Consider the following 25,769-nt stretch of genomic DNA (forward strand, 5'->3'; position numbering starts at 1 on the left):
AAACAAATACGTATATAAAATTGAAATATCTCATATTATACAACATTAAACATACCCTGAGTTCTGAAGGAAAAATAGGTTCTTGTGTTGGATCGTATGGCGTATATTCAGTCTTGTTGAATAGTACTTCTTCGTCTGTACTGGAACAACCATTAGCAACTGTACCATTGGCCTTGTTCTTGCAACACTTGTCACCCATTGCACATCCATTGCCGTTGCTCAGGCCGTTGTTCAGATGGTTGTTATATAGAGCTTGGTTTTGTTCCCAGTCTTCTGTAAAACTCCGGAAGCCTTCAATAATCGGACGATAACCAGTACATCTGCAGAGGTTGCCTGCAATGATAATTCAAGTTCATTTACACGCAATAATGTAGTTTCCCTTTACAAGTAATACATTAAAGTAAATTTTGCAATATCTGGTCAACTTGTACTGTAATAAGCGGTTGACTTTCATTGTTGCTTGATATGCCAGGATCTGCTATCTGGTATTCGATTTCCCGCAGTTTTTGTGACGGTATACAGTAGCGTGCAAATTAATCCGAACAACGTAATTACTTATGCAAAAACACTCAAACGGGATTAAAAAAAAGGATCTAAGACATACCTCAGTAATCTATGTGGCCTCCCTTGTTCCTAATAACAGCTCTGAGACGATTTGGCATGGATTCCACTAATTTCCCACAAATATTCTTCATTTCTTCATCGCGAAACCATACACCAATGAGGGCAGAAATCATCTTCTTTGTAGAACAATCCATTTCTTGTATTCTTCTTTTGCAAATTGACCACAAGTTCTCAATGGGGTTGATGTCGGGTGAGTTGCCTGGCCAGGGGAGTACCTGAATATTCTTCTTGTTGAAGAATTCTGTAGTTTTTCGAGACGTATGGCATGGTGCCAGGTCTTGTTGGAACACACCTCTCCCATCCGGAAATGATTTTTGCAGCTGGGGTACGATTCTGGTTTCCAATAAGTGAATATATTTGTCAGAATTCATCATTCCCTTCATAGGTATTAATGCTTCAGGCCCATCATGTGTAAAACAACCCAAAAACAATACTTTAGGGGGGTATTTGGGTGCTTGTTGGAGATGAGCTGCTGTTACTTTTTCGGATCCTTTCCGTACGCAAGAAACACGGTGGCCGTGGACCTCGAAATGAGACTCATCGGAAAAAGTACATTCTTCCAGTCATTCACTGTCCAGTGTTGATGTAATTTTAACCACATTAAGCGTTTTTTGCACATAACAGAGGTTAGCAGTTGCTTCTTAATAGGCTTACGAGCCCTTCGTCCAGCTTCCAAAAGCCTACGCCGCACTTTTGTGACATGAATATTCGCCCCAGTGGTAGCCATTAACTCGCGGGTTAAGTCGACAGCAGTTAGTCTAGGATTTAATTTACTTTTCCTGACAATTAAACAATCATCTGCAGGTGAAGTCTTCCTTTTCCGGCCACAGTTTCCTTTTTTCTGGGGTGTGATGGATCCAGTCTCCCTGTATCGTTTTATGATCGAATTAACAGTAGCCAAACCGATGTGATATTCTGCAGCAATTTGCCTCTGTGTCATAGAAGAATGCTCTGCTAATGTTATAATTTTAGACCGTTTTCGTGGAGTTGTATCCATTTGTGAAGACGACAGAATGTACACAGGATTGCAGTATTAAGTCTTCAACAAAACTGGAATGCTTATAAGTACAAAATGACAGCAAAATGTCACATATTATAAAAAATAATAATAACGACAGACCTTCAATAATGGAATTACACGTACTACAGATATCAATTAAAGCGGTATGAGCAGCTGTGAGGCCAACAATGACGGAAATGTAAAAATATGTCGTGTTCGGATTAATTTGCACGCTACTGTAATAAACAGGTAAATTTTGTACAAATCGGTTACTTCGATTTTCAGCGATATTTTGACTATAATTGCCTTAGCATTATGTCATCGTATTTTACTAGTCGTACCAGTTTAAAATATATTTTGTTAGGCAAAGAATATTAATTTCCCTACTGAAGCCAGAGAGAAACAGAAACATAACTCACCTTGGAAAGCCACTTCCATGTCGTTCATTGTCGGTTTAGGTAAGTTTCTGAGTAGGGTGTACATGGACATCACGATTCCTGGCGTGCAGAATCCACACTGGGATCCATGAGCCTCCGCTATCCTCTTCTGAACAGGATGGACATGTGTTTTGGTACTGCCAATTCCTTCTACTGTTGTAACAGCTAGCCCGTGCATGGAAGCAATGGGCGCCAAGCAAGCGTTTACCGCCAGGTGACTTATTGTTAAGTTAACATGATCAGCAGTAGAGTCATTCCCAAGCAGTACTTACAGGTTCGTAAAACTTTCCAGCAAAATTAAGATAGTTTGCAAAATTAAATTTTATTTTCAATTCTTACATTTTACAATTGTGAGAATGTTTATTTAATATACAGTACTCAAGTGTTGTCATTATTATTATTATTATTATTATTATTATTATTATTATTATTATTATTATTACGGATGTGACGATGATACTAAGGATGATGATGATGATGATGACGACTGTCGAGAACAATACTGATAACAATGACGGTGATGATGGGAAAGAGGACGACGTCAATGATGATACAAACGATGAGATCCATAATAATTGTAATATGGTTTATATTCAGTCATTGTGTATTTGATTATATTTTAAAAAATAATTCCACACTTTTTATAAGTATCCTTCACCACGTAGGGTAAAAGTGATTCTTGAATACGCAAATCAAGATTTCAGGTATAACTTCCTGTAAAGATGTTTTGAATAATTTCGAGGGAAAAATTGTTCGGGGCCGGGCATCGAACCCCGGACCTTTGGTTTAACGTACCAACGCTCTGCCAAATTTACAGGGAGTTATACCTGAAATCTTGATTTGCATAATACACGTCACTGTTCGTTAACAGAAAACCACAATTTAAGTCACACGGAGTTAGTATGCACTCGAAGTTGGTTGCTTGACGGTTGTCAGCCCACTTTGAGGTCTGTGGATATAGAGAGAAAAATTGGGTCGGTGTCGGGTAGAGTTTCCGGGTAGCTCACTTGGTAGAGCGTTGGTACGTTAAACCAAAGGTCCCGGGTTCGATGCCCGGCCCCGGAATAATTTTTCCCTCGAAATTATTCATGATTCTTGAATATATTGTTTTAACCTCCATTTTTTTATTTATAAAACGTGGTAAACTTTTTACTTTCATTACTTTTTTCCGGTGTGACCCAGTTACAATTTTATTTATACAACAATTTGTAATATCTATTTGAATATGAGATTGGTAAGCAATTTTGAATTTTGAAGAATATTCTTATACGAGTAGTACAATAGTAGCCTATTGTAAAATTTTTGTTAATGTAGGCTACGTAATCTTTGTAATCTTTGCTTGCAATAACAAACAATCGTAGGCCTATTATAGTAATATTCTTTACAAGAGCGGTATGTTGACGTTTTCATGGTCGAGGAAAAGATTGAAAAAGCGAAACGTAGTTGAGCTTTTTTAATTTCCGAGAACATGAAAACAAACATACCGCTCGTGTATCAAACAATATTTTGTGCGAAGATCGTTTATTACATACCTGAAAGACGAATTTCTAATTAGTTGCAATGAAATCTCCATGTTGGTTTCTGTTTAATGACGGCAACTTCAGAACACCAAAATATCTTTCTTCAACATTGTTGCTATAAAATGTTTTCTGTGTTTACTATACTCCAGCAGGCCGTGATATACGTCTGTCTTTTTTTTTCCCCCCAGTCTATAAATGCGAACTTAAAATAAACGGTAACGTTATGTAATGACTTATTTTTCATTTTAATATTTTAACAATATTATTTATATAACATATTGCAGTAATAACATCCGCATCTGGAATCTTGTTATTTTTTCACGGCTTCCTTAATGTTACTTGTATCAGGAATGCAATAAGTTTCGTGGAGTAGTAGACTTTACTTAATTTTTGCGAATATTTAAAAACAATAATTAACATTGCAATTTAGGTGAAATTGCAGTGGTAAGTTTCCAATTTATAATTATCACTATGTTAAACGTGTCTAAAAATAATATGTTAAAAGCCTAAAGCAGTAAAATGAATGTCGCGCTTAAGCGGTAAGAAGAGGGAAATTATGTGTGTTACGTTGGGAATACTGAATGTGGTATTTCACACTTACCGCGTATTGGTTCTGTGCGGAAAACAAGCAAATACGCACGATCTCGCACAAAGAAAATTTCGTGCTATGTGGAATTATAATATTTTACATACTCTTGTAAGTTATTTTGTGCGGGATCTTGCGTATTTGCTTGTTTTCCGCACAGAACCAATACGCGGTAAGTGTGAAATACCACATTCAGTATTCCCAACGTAACACACATAACAATTTCCCTCTTCTTACCGCTTAAGCGCGACATTCATTTTACTGCTTTAGGCTTTTAACATATTATTTTTATAGACGTTTAACATAGTAATAATTATAAATTGGAAACTTATCACTGCAATTTCACCTAAATTGCACTGTTAATAATTGTTTTCAAATATTTGCAAAAATTAAGTAAAGTCTACTACTCCACGAAAGCTATTGTATTCCTGATACAAGTAACATTAAGGAAGCCGTGAAAAAATCAACAGGACTCCAGATGCCGATGTTATTACTGCAATATGTTATATAAATAATATTGTTAAAATATTAAAATGAAAAATAAATCATTACATAATCTTACCGTTTGTTTTAAGTTCGCATTTATAGACTGGGGGGAAAAAAAAGACAGACGTATATCACGGCCTGCTGGAGTATAGATATTTTTGTTTTCTAAAGTTGCCGTCATTAAACAGAAACCAAGATGGAGATTTCATTGCAAATAATTAGAAATTCGTCTTTCAGGTATGTAATAAACGATCTTCGCACAAAATAATGTACGATACACGAGCGGTATGTTTGTTTTCATGTTCTCGGAAATTAAAAGAGCTCAACTACGTTTCGCTTTTTCAGACTTTTCCTCGAACATGAAAACGTCAACATACCGCTCTTGTAACGCATATTACTATTACTTATCTAATAGCAATATTAAAGGATACATGACCTTTCCTTGGATGCGGTCATATTTGGACACCATAACTGTGCAGGCTCCACAGCCCCCTTCTCCACAGCCCAGCTTTGTGCCACAGAGGCGCACTAAATCCAGTTAAGGAAAACTTATTAGTTACTAAAAATTCTTACTTATTTCACCATACGCAACCTAATACTGAAAAACGAACATCTTTAATCCAAGATATTCAATCTTACAAACTCTAAACTTCTGGAATAATAATAGTTGTTTCAGTTTCAGCTGTATCAGTAGTTACGACATCAAACGACCGAGTCCATGAGTAGGCCTAGTATCAGAAGCGAAATAAAAAATCTTCACAGATAATTATATAACATACAAAATACATCATTCGGTAAATTGATTGGACATTTTAAGTAAAAGGCAAAGGAAAAAAAGAAGTTAGATTACTTTAGATATCGACACTTATTATCTTTGTGTATTTTAGATGGTTATTTAACGACGGTTATCAACAACTAGGTAATTTAGTGTCGATGAAATTGGTGATAGCAAGATGGTATTTAGCGAGATGAGGCCGAGGATTCGCCATAGATTATGTGACATTCGTCTTACGTTTGGGGAAAACCTCGGTAAAATCCAACCAGATAATCGCTCCAAGCAAGAATCGAACCCACCCACGAGCACAGCTTTGAACCGGCCTGCAAACGCTCTACCGCCTGAGCTACACCGGTGGCCTTTCACATGTTCAGCAGATTCATGTATGAAGATAATGTTGCACATGTAGGCCTAATACTGATAACTCGCAAATTATTCATAGCATGGATTAACAGTGGTCTACATACTTTGAAGTCAGTATTATGGCAGACTGCTGATAAAGGTTTAATGATTAGTGTGTTTTGTATTGATAGATTGCAAGTATTAAAAATCCTCGCTGGTATTCTTAGATATGCAATATAACACAGTGTGCAGCGTTCGTCTGCGAGCCTCTGTTATCAACTGTCATTCCCATCCTATCTCGTAGGTGTAAGTTTCGTTCAGACGTGGTCATTTAGTGCTGTTCTATAGAATCGTTGAAAACAACGCATTAATGACAGTTTAGAGCGCCGATTCAAACAGAAACTACGACAATAAATTACGGAAGACTATTATTATCCTGTGGGCGAACCCCTAGCGATAGTGAACCACTACGCTACTCCTAGCCAGGCGCATTCTTATCGTGTAGGCCTATGCCCACTGCTTATCTAGGCTTCATGCAAATTCGTACGTATGTGTATGTCTGTATCCATGTCACGTATGCAAGTATGAATGTATGTAATGTATGCATGTTATGTATGTATAAAAATTATGGGTTATTTAACGACGCTCGCAACTGCCGAGCTTATATCAGCGTCGCCGGCGTGCCGGAATTTTGTCCCGGAGGAGTTCTTTTACATGCCAGTAAATCTACTGACATGAGCCTGTCGCATTTAGCATTTAAGCACACTTAAATGTCATCGACCTGGGCCGGGATCGAACCCGCGACCTCGAGCACAGAAGACCAGTGCTATACCAACTGCGCTACCGAGGACGACCGATGTATGTATGTATGTATTATGTACGCATTTGTGTGCATGTAATGTATGCACCTATGTATCTATGTATGTATGCATGCATGTAATGCATGCATTTATGCACGTTTGCATATAATGTATGCATGTAATGTATGCAGGTATTATATGAAAGTATGAATGTAATGTATGCAGATAATATATGAAAGTATGAATGTAATGTATGCAGGTAATATATGAAAGTATGAATGTAATGTATGCAGGTAATATATGAAAGTATGAATGTAATGTATGCAGATAATATATGAAAGTATGAATGTAATGTATGCAGGTAATATATGAAAGTATGAATGTAATGTATGCAGGTAATATATGAAAGTATGAATGTAATGTATGCAGGTAATATATGAAAGTATGAATGTGATGTATGCAGTTAATGTATACAAGTATGAATGTAATGTATGCAGGTAATATATGAAAGTATGAATGTAATGTATGCAGTTAATGTATACAAGTATGAATGTAATGTATGCAGGTAATGTATACAAGTATGAATGTAATGTATGCAGTTAATGTATACAAGTATGAATGTAATGTATGCAGGTAATATATGAAAGTATGAATATAATGTATGCAGGTAATGTATACAAGTATGAATGTAATGCATGCAGTTAATGTATACAAATATGAATGTAATGTATGCAGGTAGTATATGAAAGTATGAATGTAATGTATGCAGGTAATGTATACAAGTATGAATGTAATGTATGCAGGTAATATATGAAAGTATGAATGTAATGTATGCAGGTAATGTATACAAGTATGAATGTAATGTATGCAGGTAATATATGAAAGTATTAATGTAATGTATGCAGGTAATGTATACAAGTATGAATGTAATGTATGCAGGTAATGTATACAAGTATGAATGTAATGTATGCAGGTAATGTATACAAGTATGAATGTAATGTATGCAGTTAATGTATACAAGTATGAATGTAATGTATGCAGGTAATATATGAAAGTATGAATGTAATGTATGCAGGTAATATATGAAAGTATGAATGTAATGTATGCAGGTAATATATGAAAGTATGAATGTAATGTATGCAGGTAATGTATACAAGTATGAATGTAATGTATGCAGGTAATATATGAAAGTATGAATGTAATGTATGCAGGTAATGTATACAAGTATGAATGTAATGTATGCAGTTAATGTATACAAGTATGAATGTAATGTATGCAGGTACTGTATACAATTATGAATGTAATGTATGCAGGTAATATATGAAAGTATGAATGTAATGTATGCAGGTAATGTATACAAGTATGAATGTAATGTATGCAGGTACTGTATACAATTATGAATGTAATGTATGCAGGTAATATATGAAAGTATGAATGTAATGTATGCAGGTAATGTATACAAGTATGAATGTAATGTATGCAGGTAATATATGAAAGTATGAATGTAATGTATGCAGGTAATGTATACAAGTATGAATGTAATGTATGCAGGTAATATATGAAAGTATGAATGTAATGTATGCAGGTAATATATGAAAGTATGAATGTAATGTATGCAGATAATATATGAAAGTATGAATGTAATGTATGCAGGTAATGTATACAAGTATGAATGTAATGTATGCAGTTAATGTATACAAGTATGAATGTAATGTATGCAGGTAATATATGAAAGTATGAATGTAATGTATGCAGGTAATTTATACAAGTATGAATGTAATGTATGCAGGTAATGTATACAAGTATGAATGTAATGTATGCAGGTAATATATGAAAGTATGAATGTAATGTATGCAGGTAATGTATACAAGTATGAATGTAATGTATGCAGTTAATGTATACAAGTATGAATGTAATGTATGCAGGTACTGTATACAATTATGAATGTAATGTATGCAGGTAATATATGAAAGTATGAATGTAATGTATGCAGGTAATGTATACAAGTATGAATGTAATGTATGCAGGTAATATATGAAAGTATGAATGTAATGTATGCAGGTAATGTATACAAGTATGAATGTAATGTATGCAGGTAATATATGAAAGTATGAATGTAATGTATGCAGGTAATATATGAAAGTATGAATGTAATGTATGCAGATAATATATGAAAGTATGAATGTAATGTATGCAGGTAATGTATACAAGTATGAATGTAATGTATGCAGTTAATGTATACAAGTATGAATGTAATGTATGCAGGTAATATATGAAAGTATGAATGTAATGTATGCAGGTAATGTATACAAGTATGAATGTAATGTATGCAGTTAATGTATACAAGTATGAATGTAATGTATGCAGGTACTGTATACAATTATGAATGTAATGTATGCAGGTAATATATGAAAGTATGAATGTAATGTATGCAGGTAATGTATACAAGTATGAATGTAATGTATGCAGGTAATATATGAAAGTATGAATGTAATGTATGCAGGTAATGTATACAAGTATGAATGTAATGTATGCAGGTAATATATGAAAGTATGAATGTAATGTATGCAGGTAATGTATACAAGTATGAATGTAATGTATGCAGGTAATGTATACAAGTATGAATGTAATGTATGCAGGTAATGTATACAAGTATGAATGTAATGTATGAAAGTATGAATATAATGTACGCATGTAATATATGTAGGCCTATGTATGCAAGTATGAATGTAATATATGCATGTAATGTAATGTATGTATGCATGCAATGCATACAAGTACAATATGTATGTATATATGTATGTATGTATGCACATATGTATGTATGCATGTATGCACATATGTATGTATGTATGTATGTATGCACGTATGTACGTATGTATATATGTATGTATGTATGTATGTATGTATGTATGCACGTATGTACGTATGTATGTATGTGTGAAAAATAAAAAGCTCCTCTGCCATACATGTTAGGTAATAACAAGAGTGTATATCTCTCTGCTCCATAAAGGATACACTTGTTCCTCAAGTAGTACAGTAGTGTCCATTCTGGATCCACGCTGTTGTCAACCACCTGCAACATTAAAAATTCAAGTCTGTAGAAAGCATGAAAATCACTCTTTCGATTAACCAATATAAATTTCTGTAAGTCATATCATAAGAATTCTAATTTTAACCCTCTTCTCGCAAATAAAATCTCATGAATCTTTGTTACATTTTATTCGATCTTGGTGTTAGGTTTACCTCGAAGGCGATGGAGTATCGAGTGATCCTTTTTAACATGGCTTCCTTTAGGAAGGGTTGTAAGCAGCAGCAGCAGTAGCAATGAGGAGCTAGGGCGGGTTAGAGAGACCCTTCAGCACATCGACTCGACAGTGGCCTATTGTGCACCCCGAATTATGGAATGAATGAGAATGATGTGTACCAGCCCACCGGCCACATAATACCCCTCGCCCGCTCACTCAATGGGCTCTCTATACCACCCGCCTTAAGTTCAAAGGACGTAAAGTCAGAAGTCTCGCGTTGTAGATTTATGGTAGTACAGATATTTCTCCCTGAATACGAAAACTCCAGGCAAAATATATCGACTGTTTCCGTTTATGTCCAAATATTATCTCTTAGGTTACAAGTTTCGCCTTATAAGTATCCAAACCTCGGAATGGAATTTCACCAATACCAAACTCTCAAAATCTAAGAAAGTACGAGTATCTGCATCTCGTGGAATAGCGGTAGAGTGCTCGCCTAATGATTCGAAAGTTGTGAGTTCGAGCCTTGTTCAAGTTATTTTATTTTGTCATCATTTTTAGTAGCGATATAAATAGTATTCAGGTTATGATTTGTATTCTGCTATCGTTCTTTAGCGATATAAATAATATTCAAGTTATCATTTATATTCTATTATCGTTTTTAGCGTTATAAATATTATTCAAGTTACCATTTCTGTTCTGTCATCGTTCTTTAGTGATATAAATAATATTCAAGTTATCATTTGTATTTTTAATCTCGTTCTTTAGCGGTATAAACAATATTCAAGTTATCATTTATATTCTGTTATCGTTCTTTAGGTATATAAATAATATTCAAGTTATCACTTATATTCTGTTATCGTTATTTAGCGAAACAAGTAATATTCAAGTTAGCATTTATATTCTGTTATCGTTTTTAGCTATATAAATAATATTCAAGTTATCACTTATATTCTGTTATCGTTCTTTAGCTATATAAATAATATTCAAGTTAACACTTATATTCTGTTATCGTTCTTTAGCTATATAAATAATATTCAAGTAATCATTTATATTCTGTTATCGTTCTTTAGCTATATAAATAATATTCAAGTTATCACTTATATTCTGTTATCGTTCTTTAGCTATATAAATAATATTCAAGTTATCATTTATATTCTGTTATCGTCCTTTAGCTATATAAATAATATTCAAGTTATCATTTATATTCTGTTATCGTTCTTTAGCTATATAAATAATATTCAAGTTATCACTTATATTCTGTTATCGTTCTTCAGCTATATAAATAATATTCAAGTTATCACTTATATTCTGTTATCGTCCTTTAGCTATATAAATAATATTCAAGTTATCACTTATATTCTGTTATCGTTCTTTAGCTATATAAATAATATTCAACTTATCACTTATATTCCGTTATCGTTTTAGCTATATAAATAATATTCAAGTTATCTCTTATATTCTGTTATCGTTCATTAGCTATATAAATAATATTCAACTTATCACTTATATTCTGTTATCGTTTTAGCTATATAAATAATATTCAAGTTATCACTTATATTCTGTTATCGTTCTTTAGCTATATAAATAATATTCAAGTTATCACTCATGTTCTGTTATCGTCCTTTAGCTATATAAATAATATTCAAGTTATCACTTATATTCTGTTATCGTTCTTTAGCTATATAAATAATATTCAAGTTATCATTTATATTCTGTTATCGTCCTTTAGCTATATAAATAATATTAAACTTATCACTTATATTCTGTTATCGTTTTAGCTATATAAATAATATTCAAGTTATCACTTATATTCTGTTATCGTTCATTAGCTATATAAATAATATTCAAGTTATCACTCATGTTCTGTTATCGTCCTTTAGCTATATAAATAATATTCAAGTTATCACTTATATTCTGTTATCGTTCTTTAGCTATATAAATAATATTCAACTTATCACTTATATTCCGTTATCGTTTTAGCTATATAAATAATATTCAAGTTATCTCTTATATTCTGTTATCGTTCATTAGCTATATAAATAATATTCAACTTATCACTTATATTCTGTTATCGTTTTAGCTATATAAATAATATTCAAGTTATCACTTATATTCTGTTATCGTTCTTTAGCTATATAAATAATATTCAAGTTATCACTCATGTTCTGTTATCGTCCTTTAGCTATATAAATAATATTCAAGTTATCACTTATATTCTGTTATCGTTCTTTAGCTATATAAATAATATTCAAGTTATCATTTATATTCTGTTATCGTCCTTTAGCTATATAAATAATATTCAAGTTATCACTTATATTCTGTTATCGTTCTTCAGCTATATAAATAATATTCAAGTTATCACTTATATTCTGTTATCGTTCTTTAGCTACATAAATAATATTCAAGTTATTTATTTTCTGTTATCGTGCTTTAGCTATGTAAATAATATTCAAGTTATCATTTATATTCTGTTATCGTTCTTTAGCTATATAAATAATATTCAAGTTACCACTTATATTCTGTTATCGTTCTTTAGCTATATAAATAATATATTGAAGTTATCATTTATATTCTGTTATCGTTCTTTAGCTATATAAATAATATTCAAGTTATCATTTATATTTTGTTATCGTTCTTTAGCTATATAAATAATATTCAAGTTATCATTTATATTCTGTTATCGTTCTTTAGCTATATAAATAATATTCAAGTTATCATTTATATTCTGTTATCGTTCTTTAGCTATATAAATAATATTCAAGTTATCATTTATATTCTGCTATCGTCCTTTAGCTATATAAATAACATTCAAGTTAGCATTTATATTCTGTTATCGTTCTTTAGCTATATAAATAATATTCAAGTTAGCATTTATATTCTGTTATCGTTCTTTAGCTATATAAATAATATTCAAGTTATCATTTATATTCTGTTATCGTTCATTAGCTATATAAATAATATTCAAGTTGTCATTTATATTCTGTTATCGTTCTTTAGCTATATAAATAATATTCAAGTTATCATTTATATTCTGTTATCGTTCTTTAGCTATATAAATATTATTCAAGTTATCATTTATATTCTGTTATCGTTCTTTAGCTATATAAATAATATTCAAGTTATCATTTATATTCTGCTATCGTCCTTTAGCTATATAAATAACATTCAAGTTAGCATTTATATTCTGTTATCGTTCTTTAGCTATATAAATAATATTCAAGTTATCATTTATATTCTGTTATCGTTCTTTAGCTATATAAATAATATTCAAGTTATCATTTATATTCTGTTATCGTTCATTAGCTATATAAATAATATTCAAGTTATCATTTATATTCTGTTATCGTTCTTTAACTATATAAATAATATTCAAGTTAGTTTTTATATTCTGTTATCTTCCTTTAGCGATATAAATAACATAATATCATTTGTGTTTCATTATCTTCTTGATAGTCAGTGTTAGATTTGTCAAGTTTACAGATATGGAGAATGATTTATCTGCCTCTTTCTCTCTACCATAAATTTAATACACCCACATCGAAGAGTAGAACATTTATATGTAGAAATAGTTGTTAGGAATGCCGGTTGTAATCATGCCATAACTCGTTCAGTTAGCAGATTCTTTTTATTCTCCTGCGGGGAGTACGAACCCATTACATGCAACCATTCCACAGAGCAACTGTCTATTTTCCTAACTTCCTTAGCTAAGCTCTTTGTCACTCACACCAGCTGACTACACCAAGGTCCGCTGCGCACCTAGATCACTTTGAAAGCGAACCCTCACACCCCTAGACTAGTCCCCACCATGCTTGAATCGGTCAATTGGAGGACTGTACTGGAGTTGGTTCCCAACTGTAAAAGCTGGTTCACAATAAACCGAGAACGGAAACGAAAACGAGAACGGAAATATTGTTAAAATATATTTAAATGTGAGTATTCACAATTAACGAGAAACTTACCGGAGCCCGGAAACGGGACCGTGAAACAATATTTCTATTCTCGTTCTCGTTTTCGTTTATTGTCAACCAGCCTTTAGTCGGTTCACGATCATTTTCGAGGGGTCACTCGAGTTGGTTTCCATGCTGTTTAAGGATCAATACACGAACTGGTTTCCAAGTAAACTACATTTTTCTTTCCATTTTTTGCAGAAAAAGGACTGTCTACTACTACAGCATCCCTTTGCATCCTAATATTAAAAATCAGAATCTCAAACTGCTGAAGCTATATTTATGAAAGTACCCTCTCTCTGTAGGGAATTTCACATGCTTCCTATTGGCACCACTGAAACATAGCGTCATACTTCCGTTGGCTTGAGTTCGTAAATGTGTGCCTTCTTTTCTTCAAGTTTCTTCAGAATATCATAGCTATGGCCGTTCGGAAAAATGTTTCAACGTCACGAATAGTGCCCAAGTAAGAAACTGTAATTTAAATGTGTATGCGTGTGACCGTTTTAGAAAAAACTACCGTCAAACCGTCTAGAGTCGACCGCGTTTTTTCGTATTTTTAACGCTACTTCACAGACAATGCGATCTACTATTTCACTGAAAATGTTATGTTATAGCGCACAACTCAGGGATTGTTTTGTGTTATTTTCACTTTATAAACTTCCACGGTCACTGAGGAAAACAAATTTTAAACGCCGGTCGACTCAACCCTGTACATGGTGTTAAGTCGACCACCACATTAAAAATACATGTAAATGAACGTTTGCTCTCATTCCGGTCGATATCGACCTCCTTTTGGATGCTTTTATTATTATTTACTTTATTATATTTTATTTTTTATTTATTTGGAATAGAAAAATGCGAACTTTAATACAGTTATTTTAATGTGCATATATTAAATAGGTTAAGGCTCATAAATTTAATAGGAAATATTTAATTAATTAGCAGACATAAAATTACGTCAAACTACACACAACATTATCACATTATTAATGTACTAATTAATAAAATAGCCCTGAAAAAATACAGAAAATACAATTTCCATCTCCTAATTAATACCATAACCCTTAAAATCAACACCAAATTTTACGAATTCCTTTTCCTCCATAGGAACAGAAGCACTTAGTTTTCTTTCTGCCTGAACATAGTCAATAAGACTCACATCCGCCACCTCCGGATATTTGAACTGGAATCCATCACAATTTCTAACAAAACGAAGTTCAGGTCCTTCTCCTGGAACCAGTTCCTCAATGCAACCGACATAAAATTTAATTGTCTTTTTAGTTGGGAACTTCACTAAAAGCTGAACCCCTGATTTAGGGTCATCGAAATTGTCATTATCATTGTTATCTTCCTCTTCAACCCACTCATCTGACGAATCTTCAGTGGAATGTCGTCCGTCTTCATCACTATCACTGGACTCCTGGTATCCTCTCTGTTTTCTTTTCTTGGTGGTTTTCTTGGCTTCTCTTTTTCTGGTCTCCTCAGTTGAGACAGGATGAGAGATTTCTTCATTTGACTGAGATCTTCCGCCTCCAGTAGGCCTACTAGTACAATATTTTTTCCTGGTTTAATTTCAGTTTTCCTTTTCCTTTTCTTGGCAGCTAATTATTTTTCATATCTCGTGCCCTGGAGCACTTTGATGACCCCTTCTCCCACCAGTGCCGGTGTGGACTGAGATTCTAGAGACTCTGTTAAACCAGATTATTAAGGACTCTTTGTGGTTGGAATGGATTAATTCCACAGGCCTGCATGGTCGACTCTGTACTGGAATGCAACTTCAACTTCTGACATCTCTCAATAATATGGAAAAGTATTTTTTGTTGTAATATGTTGTTAAGCTTAAAATTCTGATTACAGAAATATAGTTATTTTGTATTGCATTAGAGTTACACAAGGATAAATTGTTAAAAGTTAGAGTACTTTTTTGTTACTATTTTTGCTATTGGCAACAATGAATTTTACATAAGGACGCAAAATACGTTTGACACTACCTTGCGAGATTGAAAGGGGAAGTGTTATCAGTCAGCTGGAACTATATTTCATCTGCAAACTTTCCGGATAAATTGTCTCGTAGACATTGGGTACGGAAAATCCATCTAGTTGTTTTCTGAGAAAGGTTAATACAGAAGGGAACGAATAGATGGCACGCCAAGAGCTATTTATCTTTTTCCGTAGGCATTTTTATAAAAGCACGAAATTTAGATTTTTCAACATAATTTTCTCTATGTTTCGTATAATTAGCAAATAAAAAGGAGCAAACAACGCTCAAATGACTGTATCCAGTTGTACTTGTTTAAACAGAATAATCAGCGTGTTAAACCATAAACAACTTCTGGAACTGATGAAAGAGGTCAAAGATCAGATATCTTTTGAACAATGTAAATTGCGTCAGTACGTCGTTCAGTACTGGTGACATCTGGTGGCCAGCCTCCAATTTTCATGTTCAATTATTGACAGATGGCTTACCACTTGTGTTTTGGCTGAAGGTGTCAAGGATAAACTCTTCCTTTCTGTTGAAGGATGAAGAAGTGTACAACAGATAAGATAAAAGGATATTATGAAGTTTATGAAAAGTTGTTACGAAAAACATGGAATGTAGACTTAAAATTGAGCTGCGAGAGAATAGCTGTATTATTTTTCTCCGATGTTGTCAACTCTGTACGGAACTACGAAAGCCTACTTTATAATTACCTTAGAATGTTGCATGATTAAACATGATGATGATGATGATGATGATGATGATGATGATGATGATGATTTTCACCAAATCGAATCCTGGTTTTATGAAGTATGTAAATGTTAACCTCGCTTTCACCCTCGATACTTACCTGGGGTATTTTTCACCCCTAACCATATTTTATTGTTAATATCTACAACCACATACTCCGCAACATTCCAGTGAGGTAGATATCCTATCCTTGGTTATCTCAGTTTCCTTTACAATTAAAATTATTATTATTTCGTAATTACATAGTCGTGGACGGTCCCAGCTATAGAACACGTCTTTATTTTGTAATTTTTTTTGCAACAACCAAATTTCTTGGCTTAAAAATCGATAATGTGTTAAATTGGAAACATCATATTAAAGAAATTACCCCCAAACTAAATTCAGCTTGTTTTGCTATTAGATCTATGCAAAAGATAGTAAATATCAATACCTTAAAAACAATATACTTTGCATACTTCCACTCGGTAATGAGTTTTGGAATAATATTCTGGGGAAATTCCACAGATAGTAAGAGTGTATTCCTACTACAAAAAAGAATAATTAGAATAATAGTAGGTGCCAAATCTAGAGAATCGTGTAGGACTATTTTCAAAAAACTACAAATAATGCCCATGGCTTGTCAGTATATTTTTTCATTAATAATCTTCCTCGTATGTAATCGTGAAAACTTTGTAACTAATTCAACAGTTCATAGCATAAGTACACGTCAAAAATGACTTTCATACTGCATGGGCAAGTCTATCGTGCTATCTGAATGAGGCTTTTACCGGGTTTTCCTCAACCCGTTAAGAGCAAATGCTGGACCCTAACTCATCTCGCTAGCATTATCACCTTCATCTCACTCAGACGCTAGATAACCATAGCAGTTGATAAGCGTCGTAAAATAACCAACTACAGATGACAATAAATTCATGGAAATATTTCTTATGTCATTAATACATATTTCTGTGTATTGACGTCAACAACTAATGTGTTACAAAAGCATTACCATACGTCAATAATTTGAAAATTAGTTTTTTTTCCCCCTCTTCTCTTACAATGAGGCCGGTGCTCTATGCATACAGAAACTGTGTTGCATGAATATGTAAGAAGGTTATCAAAGGGAAATGCCAGTTTTAAGTTGTTTCTTGTTACTAGTTAACCTTACGACCTTCTGTAAATTTCAACATACTTAAGAGAAGTGATTAATTTCTAGCAACAAATTACATTCTGGATAGATCTCTCTCGCAGTCTTTGGGTATTTTTTGCCTGTTTCGTTATTTAAAAGACATTTCGGGCTACGACAGTGATGTCAACTGATGCCCATAGGAGCAAGCGCGCGCTTTAGAGCCCAGGAGAGCCTGAGCGCTTTACAGCGGAAAGGAAAGAGACAGACGAAAGAGGTGGTATATGCCTCTTAGTCGAGCTATATTCAGGGATGGCCAGCACTGATTCAATGGATAAAGGGAAGAGAACTTATTAAAACTGTATCCATGTTAATTTTTAGATTTGTCTGAGAAGTATAAGTGCATTATAAGAATGTAAGTTTTAATTTTAATGTTCATTTTTCACAAGTTTGTTTTTTTATTCAAAAGGAATATTTTCTCAACTTTTTTATAGAAACTTTAAATTTTCATATATGTTTCTTTAGTAGCCTTACAGGTACTAAAACAATGTTTTCGCAAATCTAATATATCGTAAATGCGTATTATTGGAGATAGTGTATTAAAATGTTTGAAAATATTCGTATAGAAAATGTTTGTAAGAAAATTAATTAACAAAGCAAATACTGTTACATCACAAACAAAACATATACCGGGTTTGAACCCCTTTTTGAACTTAAAAAAATACATATTTAGAATTGAATATTTTTTATTCATAATCATTTTCCCTTCTCTAATTCTTCACTGTCAGAGTAACAAAATCTACATCGACATAAGGCATAGCTCTCCTACCCCTCCTTCAATATAATCCCTATGCTTGATGCAGTGGCACGTTGGAATTATAACAATGCTATCCTTATTATAGAGAAATCTACCGCCTAGTACCGACCTTGTAATAAAATGAAGCTGACACAATATGAAATTTAACTTGTTCTGGAACATATTGAAAAGGCTGTTTTGACAGTTCTGCAGTGCAGATGTTATGTAAATATTGTGCATTGTCGATTTTAAATCCATTTTAAGAGCGATATTCACCCGTTCGTTGGTTTGAGTTCTGACTTTATTGTGAAACGTTCGTTTAACGTCTTATGCATTTGATAATTCATATTTTAATAATAATAATAATAATAATAATAATAATACACAACATTTTAAATACCGGTAATATAAATTCTAAATAATTATAATAATGAACCCCTCTTGACAAAATTCTCCGTAAGCCACTGTTAGTGGATATTGCAATGATTTAGTAGTTGCAGTACTTTATTCAATTACCCTTTCAACTGTAGAGGTTATTCACCGTTGAAATTCAACGTAGGCTTGAAATGGACGACAAATTTTACCTGAAGCTCTGTATCAGGGCTTTGTACATGCCGCACTTTACGTTAAGAGACTTTCGGCTTTACTTCCTTCCCAGAGGAAGACACGCTAAGGGTTTTATAAAACCAGCGTCTTCGATCGGGTTTGAACTCGCGAACCTCGGATCCGACCGCCAATGTGATAACAGCAAGACCACTTATGACGACATATTGTAATGATCCCCTGCTTCTTTAGTTGTATTATCGCGAAATAATTGTGAAAATTTGATACTTTATTCTAAACATAAAAGCTATTTTTCTAGGAATACTAGTGGCTTGTGCTGCAAACTAAGTTCATTAGACGTTCAAATAAAAATTTTCCAGATTTATTTTCAATGAAGAATGCCAGACATTTTGAAAGTTACTTGTTTCCATTATAATGAAACATACTCCCTCTGAATGGTTTTTTTTTTTATGCCAAATACTTTTTCTTGAACCTATCCACCTTCAGTTTTTGAGTTTCAACGCGAAAACTCAAGTAACAATGTCAGAACAATCAGTGGGTTTTTCATGTGGGTCTAAATAATAGCTAATTCAGGTCTTTGTGAATTGTATGCGAAAGTTAAAAAAAAGTCAGGTTTGCTATGCTTTCGAAAAATAGACATAGCATCTTGGTATAGCTGCTGCATGTAGAGCTTGAAATGTAGAGGGTGAAATCATTTTATCGAACTAAGAGATCTTGCTGAAATAATCGAGGGACTACAAAATTTTGTAGGCCTCTTATTTTATCAGTAAGTAATACCGTTTGGTCTTTCCTTAGGAACTGTAATTTTTGCGCTCTCTCGAGCCAATACTGAAGAGAATGACGCATATAAATATCTACACCACACCGCCATTATGTATATGAAAAAGACCCAACCTCACTTGATTAATAACTATAAAAATATTTCATTTTTAATAACAATATTATCTTACGTAAATTTCGTAGTTATATATTACATAGCCGTCACTCAGTAAAATATAGAAATGAAGATCTAATTTCATATATTCTCTACATCTACTTATATAACCCCAAAAGTTTCATTTTCCTATCATCAATATAGCATTAATATGTATAATTAATGAAAAATAGTCACATCATGACATTAACTATAACAATATTTAATTTCTAATGGTAATAATGTCATCAAACCACCTCAAGTTTTGCAGATTTTAATATCCAATACACAGCTGTACTCAGAAAATTACACACCACAGAATCAGACCTGTAAATTATTTTTTGTAAGCCTTGAAGTTTTTAATAACCAATTGATTTTTTTTTTTCGTTGTTGATAACTCTATAGCATCTACTAGATGCTTTATGGTTGTGCTAACAGATGGAGTTACTTGTCAACAATGTGACGCTGAAACGTGTGTTCAGGTTACTACCCAGCGACAGTCCTGATGTATTTTTATATTTGTGATGATTGGTTAATTAATATTAACCGGCACACTCACATTCATACAAAAACCAATTGAATTTGAACTCTAAATATGTCAGCAATCCTGCAGATCATGGCCTTCGTGTATTATTGTTTATTGTAGTGTGTTTGTGTTTTGTTTTATTTTGAAAAGCCATTATTTCTTAAAACTGACGACAGATGGATTTTGGAAAATAGGAAAATGATGTAGGAAAATAGATATTTCACTGAAAACTACTATTTTTCTGAAAAACTTTGGGTTCTAAGCTTCAAAATGAGGGGTCATTTATTAAAATCCGTTCAGCCGTTTTCCCGTAATTTCCATTACCAGTTCAAATTATATATATATACACACGAGATTATTTAGCATCGATGGGATTGGTGATAGCGAGATGATATTTGGCGATATGAAGCCGAGGATTCGCCATAGATTACCTGACATTTGCCTTATGGTTGGGAAACCTCGGAAAAAACCCAACCAGGTAATCAGCCCAAGCGGGAATCGCACCCGCGCCCGAACGCAACTCCGGATCAGAAGGCAGGCACCTTAGCCGACTGAGCTGGTGGCTAACAGCATAAAACATTGACAGATGCATAGCTTAGCTATGCTACGTATCTTTATGTAGAACTACGTGTGGGTAGCGGGAGAAATGAAAGAAGGAGAATACAAGAACAGGAGGACAAGGAAAACAAGGGGATACCTCAGTCTAATATATACAGTCACGAAGCTCAATACTTACTAAATATGCAAACGTAGATAGCTGCTCACCACCAGGATCGCTACTATCGCCTCATCACAGACTCTTTCCCTAGCAGACGATAAAATGTATTGTAGTTTTGATATCGTGTTCTTTTGAAAAAATTAACACCTTCCTTCCACTATTGAAATATGAATTACATAAAGTTTATATATTATTTTCATAAAATATATATTATATTCTATAAACTCACCTTCCTGGATCTTTCGGAATAAGGATAACTCTAACCTATTTTTCTTAGAATTTATAGTACTACAAACGCCTCCTTGTCCCATATTATTACTCAAATTATTGTATTTTAGCCATTCACAGTTATTACAACCGATAACGAACATTTCACAGTTTACACAACTTTTAACAGCAAAGCGAAATACGGCACAGTCAATGCGTTTTCGATCTAGACCAGGCCGTAATGTTTGTTCGTGTTTTCTATTTCAATGTATGTAGCTCAGTGAAATATATTATAACTTTATTGCGTATCATTGCTAAGCTTTATTTAGTGTAATGTGTCCATAAGTTCCGTTTACTTCTTGTTGCATAATATGTTGCAGAAATAATTACAAAACTGTGTTATTTTAATGTGAAGAGAATTTTACATGTTAACATAATCTGTTCGCGTCAACATTTCAAGTTTAGAATGGAAGCTATTTTGAGGTTTAATAAAAAAGAATTTATATTGTGATTTCAATTTAGCACATCTACCTTCCTTAATTTTAGACAAAACATTTACCATACTATTCCTATGAAATTAGTGTACGTACAATTGTGTTACTTCGTCTCTTAGGTAGTAGATAAATACAATAATTCAGTACTCAATTGTAATATTAAAATACAGACAAATTGAATGTGCGGAGTATCATACATGATATTATGCTTAATTATAATGTATAAATGCGAATTTAGGAATATAAGTTAAATAAAGTAAACATAACCTATAATTTTCATATTAATGGCAAGGCATTTGATATCACTAAAATTAGACAGAAAGGGGCAGCTGGTTCAGTAAACATAACCTATAATTTCAACATATCTAAATATTTGTGCGGTGCAACTGAAAATTATTGAATCGTGCATAAATGAAAGTACAAGAATTTCGCAATATTTAATCGCAATAAAGGCAGGTATTACACATACGAAGAACGTAATTTTCACACCAAAAATAATATTACACCTTAACTCGTAAGGAATTATGACTGAAGTGTCCCCTAATCATTGTTTTAAATTTTATTAACGGAATTACACCACATTTTAGAGAAATATATGTTACTCTTTATGCATTCCAACTAATTTATATGGTTGAAACGCCACCCTTCGTGATCGGGTTAAGCGAGTTACATGGTCTGCCTTACGGCCTGTATTAGATCACGATGGCAGTGACACCAGCGAATAGGGATTATAAAGAATGGACACTGAGCGAATTTTCCTGTGTTTTGTTTTTCTGTGCGCCAGCGGATGGTTCCACTTTCAAGCGCTAGAGGTAGTGTAATCGAGCATACGCTAACATAATAATTGAGAATAGAGTTGAGACACAGGATCCAAACATCGCCTACCTTATTGCATAATCCAGTAACGCTTTGCTTCAAATAAATTCAAGTTAACAGCTTTTCCTTATTTCTCAGTGACAAACTAGTTGTAATAATAATATTTTATATTTCAGATATAATAAATTATATTATAAAATAATATAATACATTATAAAATTAATCATCAAATTCGTTTAATATTTTTATAATATAATATAATATAATATAGGTATATGGTTTTACTTCTCGTGAGAGTTTTGTTTTTCCATTTTCAGCGCTATCAAATCATTACATATTTTAATTGTTGTTGGGGTCAACGTCTGAACTCTCATTATAAAGGAACTCTAGAGTCTTGACATTACAGTTAATGAAGGATTTATTATTTTATGGATCCAATTTATTTTATTTGAGTACATAATGTACCTAGATGTATTCATTATGTGTTATATTTCCGCTGTGTCGACTGCTAGCTGGTGTGATGTCAGCGCCAACTCTAGAGAGAAAGCAGAATCTGACGCTCTAGCTGGCTTGAAGGCCATTGAAATCGGTCCGGCTACATCAAAGGTACCGACGCGAAGTGTTCATTCTTTATAATCCCTATTCGCTGGTGACACAGTCTATTGTTCCCAGTACTCACAGCGCTCCAAGTGGCTAGCAACTATCGCGAGAAATGTAACTCGTTGGCAAAAAATCATCCCAAGCTTCGTGACTGTATATAGTAAACTGTGGGGATACCTCCCCCATACCTAGTGAAGAGAAATAAGTGATTTTACAAGTAAAACATGACTCTGTCTGTATGTTCTATAACTCTTCTCTTCTTATATTGCAACATTTTCGTTTTCTGCTCCGCATCCTCCATTCTTGCGAATATATTATAATTTAGTTTGTTATTCGCATGAAGTAATCGCTGAAGCAATTATTGCCTCATAAGTGATACGTCTTATCAGCAGGAAAAGTATTTAAATATTTAAGTCGTGATATGATAATGTAATGTTGTAAGGACTAGGTTACAGTTACGTCGAAGTTTATCAGTTTACCAGGTTTGTTTCTTGGTGGTTACGACTAAGTTCTAATTATTCTTATCGGAGTTTTATTTTTACATTTTTTCAACATAGCACTAGAAGGACACATTATAGTAATTAACGTGATGTGTAATGATCACACAGCGGATTTTCGGTCCCTTTACAGTGACAAGACTTCAGGTCACTTGGCATACGGGGGGAACGTAGTAATGAGTTCAATGACCTTCCTGCAACTCACGTACAGCACCGGGACCGAAAATCCGCTGTCTGCTGATAACCCTTAACCAGCGAATAGGGATTATAAAGAATGGACACTGAGCAAATTTTCCTGTTTTGTTTCTCTGTGCGCCGGCGTTTAGTTCCACTTTCAAGCGCTAGAGGTTAGTGTAATCGAGCATACGCTGAGATAATAGTTGAGTATAGAGTTGAGGCACAGGATCCAAACATCGCCTACCTTATTGCATAATCCAGTAACGCTTTGCTTCAAATAAATTCAAGTTAACAGCTTTTCTTTATTTCTCAGTGGCAAACTAGTTGTAATAATATTTTTTTTATATTTCAGATATAATAAATTATATTATAAAATAATATAATACATTATAAAATTAAGTATCGAATTCGTTTAATATTTGTATATAATATAATATAATATAGGGATATGGTTTTACTTCTCATAAGAGTTTTGTTTTTCCATTTTCAGTGCTATCAAATCATTACATATTTTAATTGTTGTTGGGGTCAACGTCTCAACTCTCATTACAAAGGAACTCTAGAGTCTAGACATTACAGTTAATGACGGATTTATTATTTTATGGATCCAATTTATTTTATTTGAGTACATAATGCACCTAGATGTATTAATTATGTGTTATATTTCTGCTATGTCGACTGTTAGCTAGTATGATGTCAGCGCCAACTCTAGGGAGAAAGCAGAATCTCACGCTCTAGCTGGCTTGAAGGTCATTGAAATCAGTCCGGCTACATCAAAGGTACCGACGCGAAGTGTCCATACTTTAATTACCTATACGCTGCCTTAACTTGGCAAAGCTTCATTTCTCACACTAGTTTATCAAACCTTGTCGGACCGTAAAGAAAACAACTACCGCAATGTCCATATTTTATATATTTTTAGAACATTATAGTATTGTGAAATTTTAATTTTCTTACCATTTTTTCTATTGTTCTATTAAAATTAAAGCATACTAGTAGCTTGTGCAGAAATGCTGCAAACTAAGTTCATTAGACGTTCAAATAAACATTTTTCAGATTTATTTTCAATGAAGAATACCAGACATTCTGAAAGTTATTTGCTTCCATAATAATGAAAGTTACTCTCTCTCGAGCCAATACTGAAGAGAACCACGCACATAAATATCTACACCACACCGCCATTAAATACATGAAAAAGACCCAACCCCACTTGATTAATAAGTATAAAAATATTTAATTTTTAATAATATTATTATCTTACGTAAGTTTTATAGCTTTCAGTAACATATAATATATAGCCGCCACTCAGTAAAATATAGAAATCAAAATCTAATTTAAGATATTCTCTACATCTACTTAAATAACGTTCACTTTCATATCACATATATTGTTAAAGGAGTCCGATCTATTGTAATCAATCTATTCTTTAACAAACTCCATGCACCTTCTACCCTCAACATTGTATAATATGTTTTGTACATTTTATTATCCTTGAGTCTTATTGCGTAAAACTGGGACAGCAAATTATTTAAATCCAAAATAGTATGTTCAATATTGTCAAGTGAGATGTATATAGCATTAATATGTATAATTAATGAAAAATAGTCACATCATGGCATTACCTACAATAATATTTCATTTCTAATGGTAATAATGTCATCAAACCACCTCAAGTTTTGTAGTTTTTAATATCCAATACACAGCTGTACCCAGAAAATTACACACCACAGAAACTTACCTGTAAATTATTTTTAGTAAGTTAAGTTTTTAATAACCAATTTAATTTGAGCTCTAAATATGTCAGCATTCTTGCAGATCATGGCCTTCGTGTAATATTGTTTACTGTAGTGTGTGTTTTGT

The 25,769-nt window shown here is 33.1% G+C and overlaps 1 protein-coding gene across 2 annotated transcripts in view; it reads right to left on the bottom strand.

Moving 5' to 3' along the window:
• The window catches only part of LOC138700325 (xanthine dehydrogenase-like), a 77,107-nt gene that overhangs the window by 41,735 nt on the left and 9,603 nt on the right, over positions 1-25,769 (bottom strand). The window contains exons 2-5 of one of the 2 annotated variants that reach the window (XM_069826870.1): positions 9,589-9,646; positions 5,085-5,181; positions 2,044-2,279; positions 56-333 (exon numbers count right to left, since the gene is read on the bottom strand). In XM_069826870.1, the coding sequence (XP_069682971.1) occupies positions 56-333; positions 2,044-2,279; positions 5,085-5,181; positions 9,589-9,646 (669 nt within the window). The remainder of the gene's footprint in view (positions 1-55; positions 334-2,043; positions 2,280-5,084; positions 5,182-9,588; positions 9,647-25,769) is intronic. The other variant, XM_069826871.1, reaches the window with a different exon arrangement.

The sequence above is a fragment of the Periplaneta americana genome, chromosome 5 (genome assembly GCF_040183065.1).
Source record: "Periplaneta americana isolate PAMFEO1 chromosome 5, P.americana_PAMFEO1_priV1, whole genome shotgun sequence".
NCBI lineage: Eukaryota > Metazoa > Arthropoda > Insecta > Blattodea > Blattidae > Periplaneta > Periplaneta americana.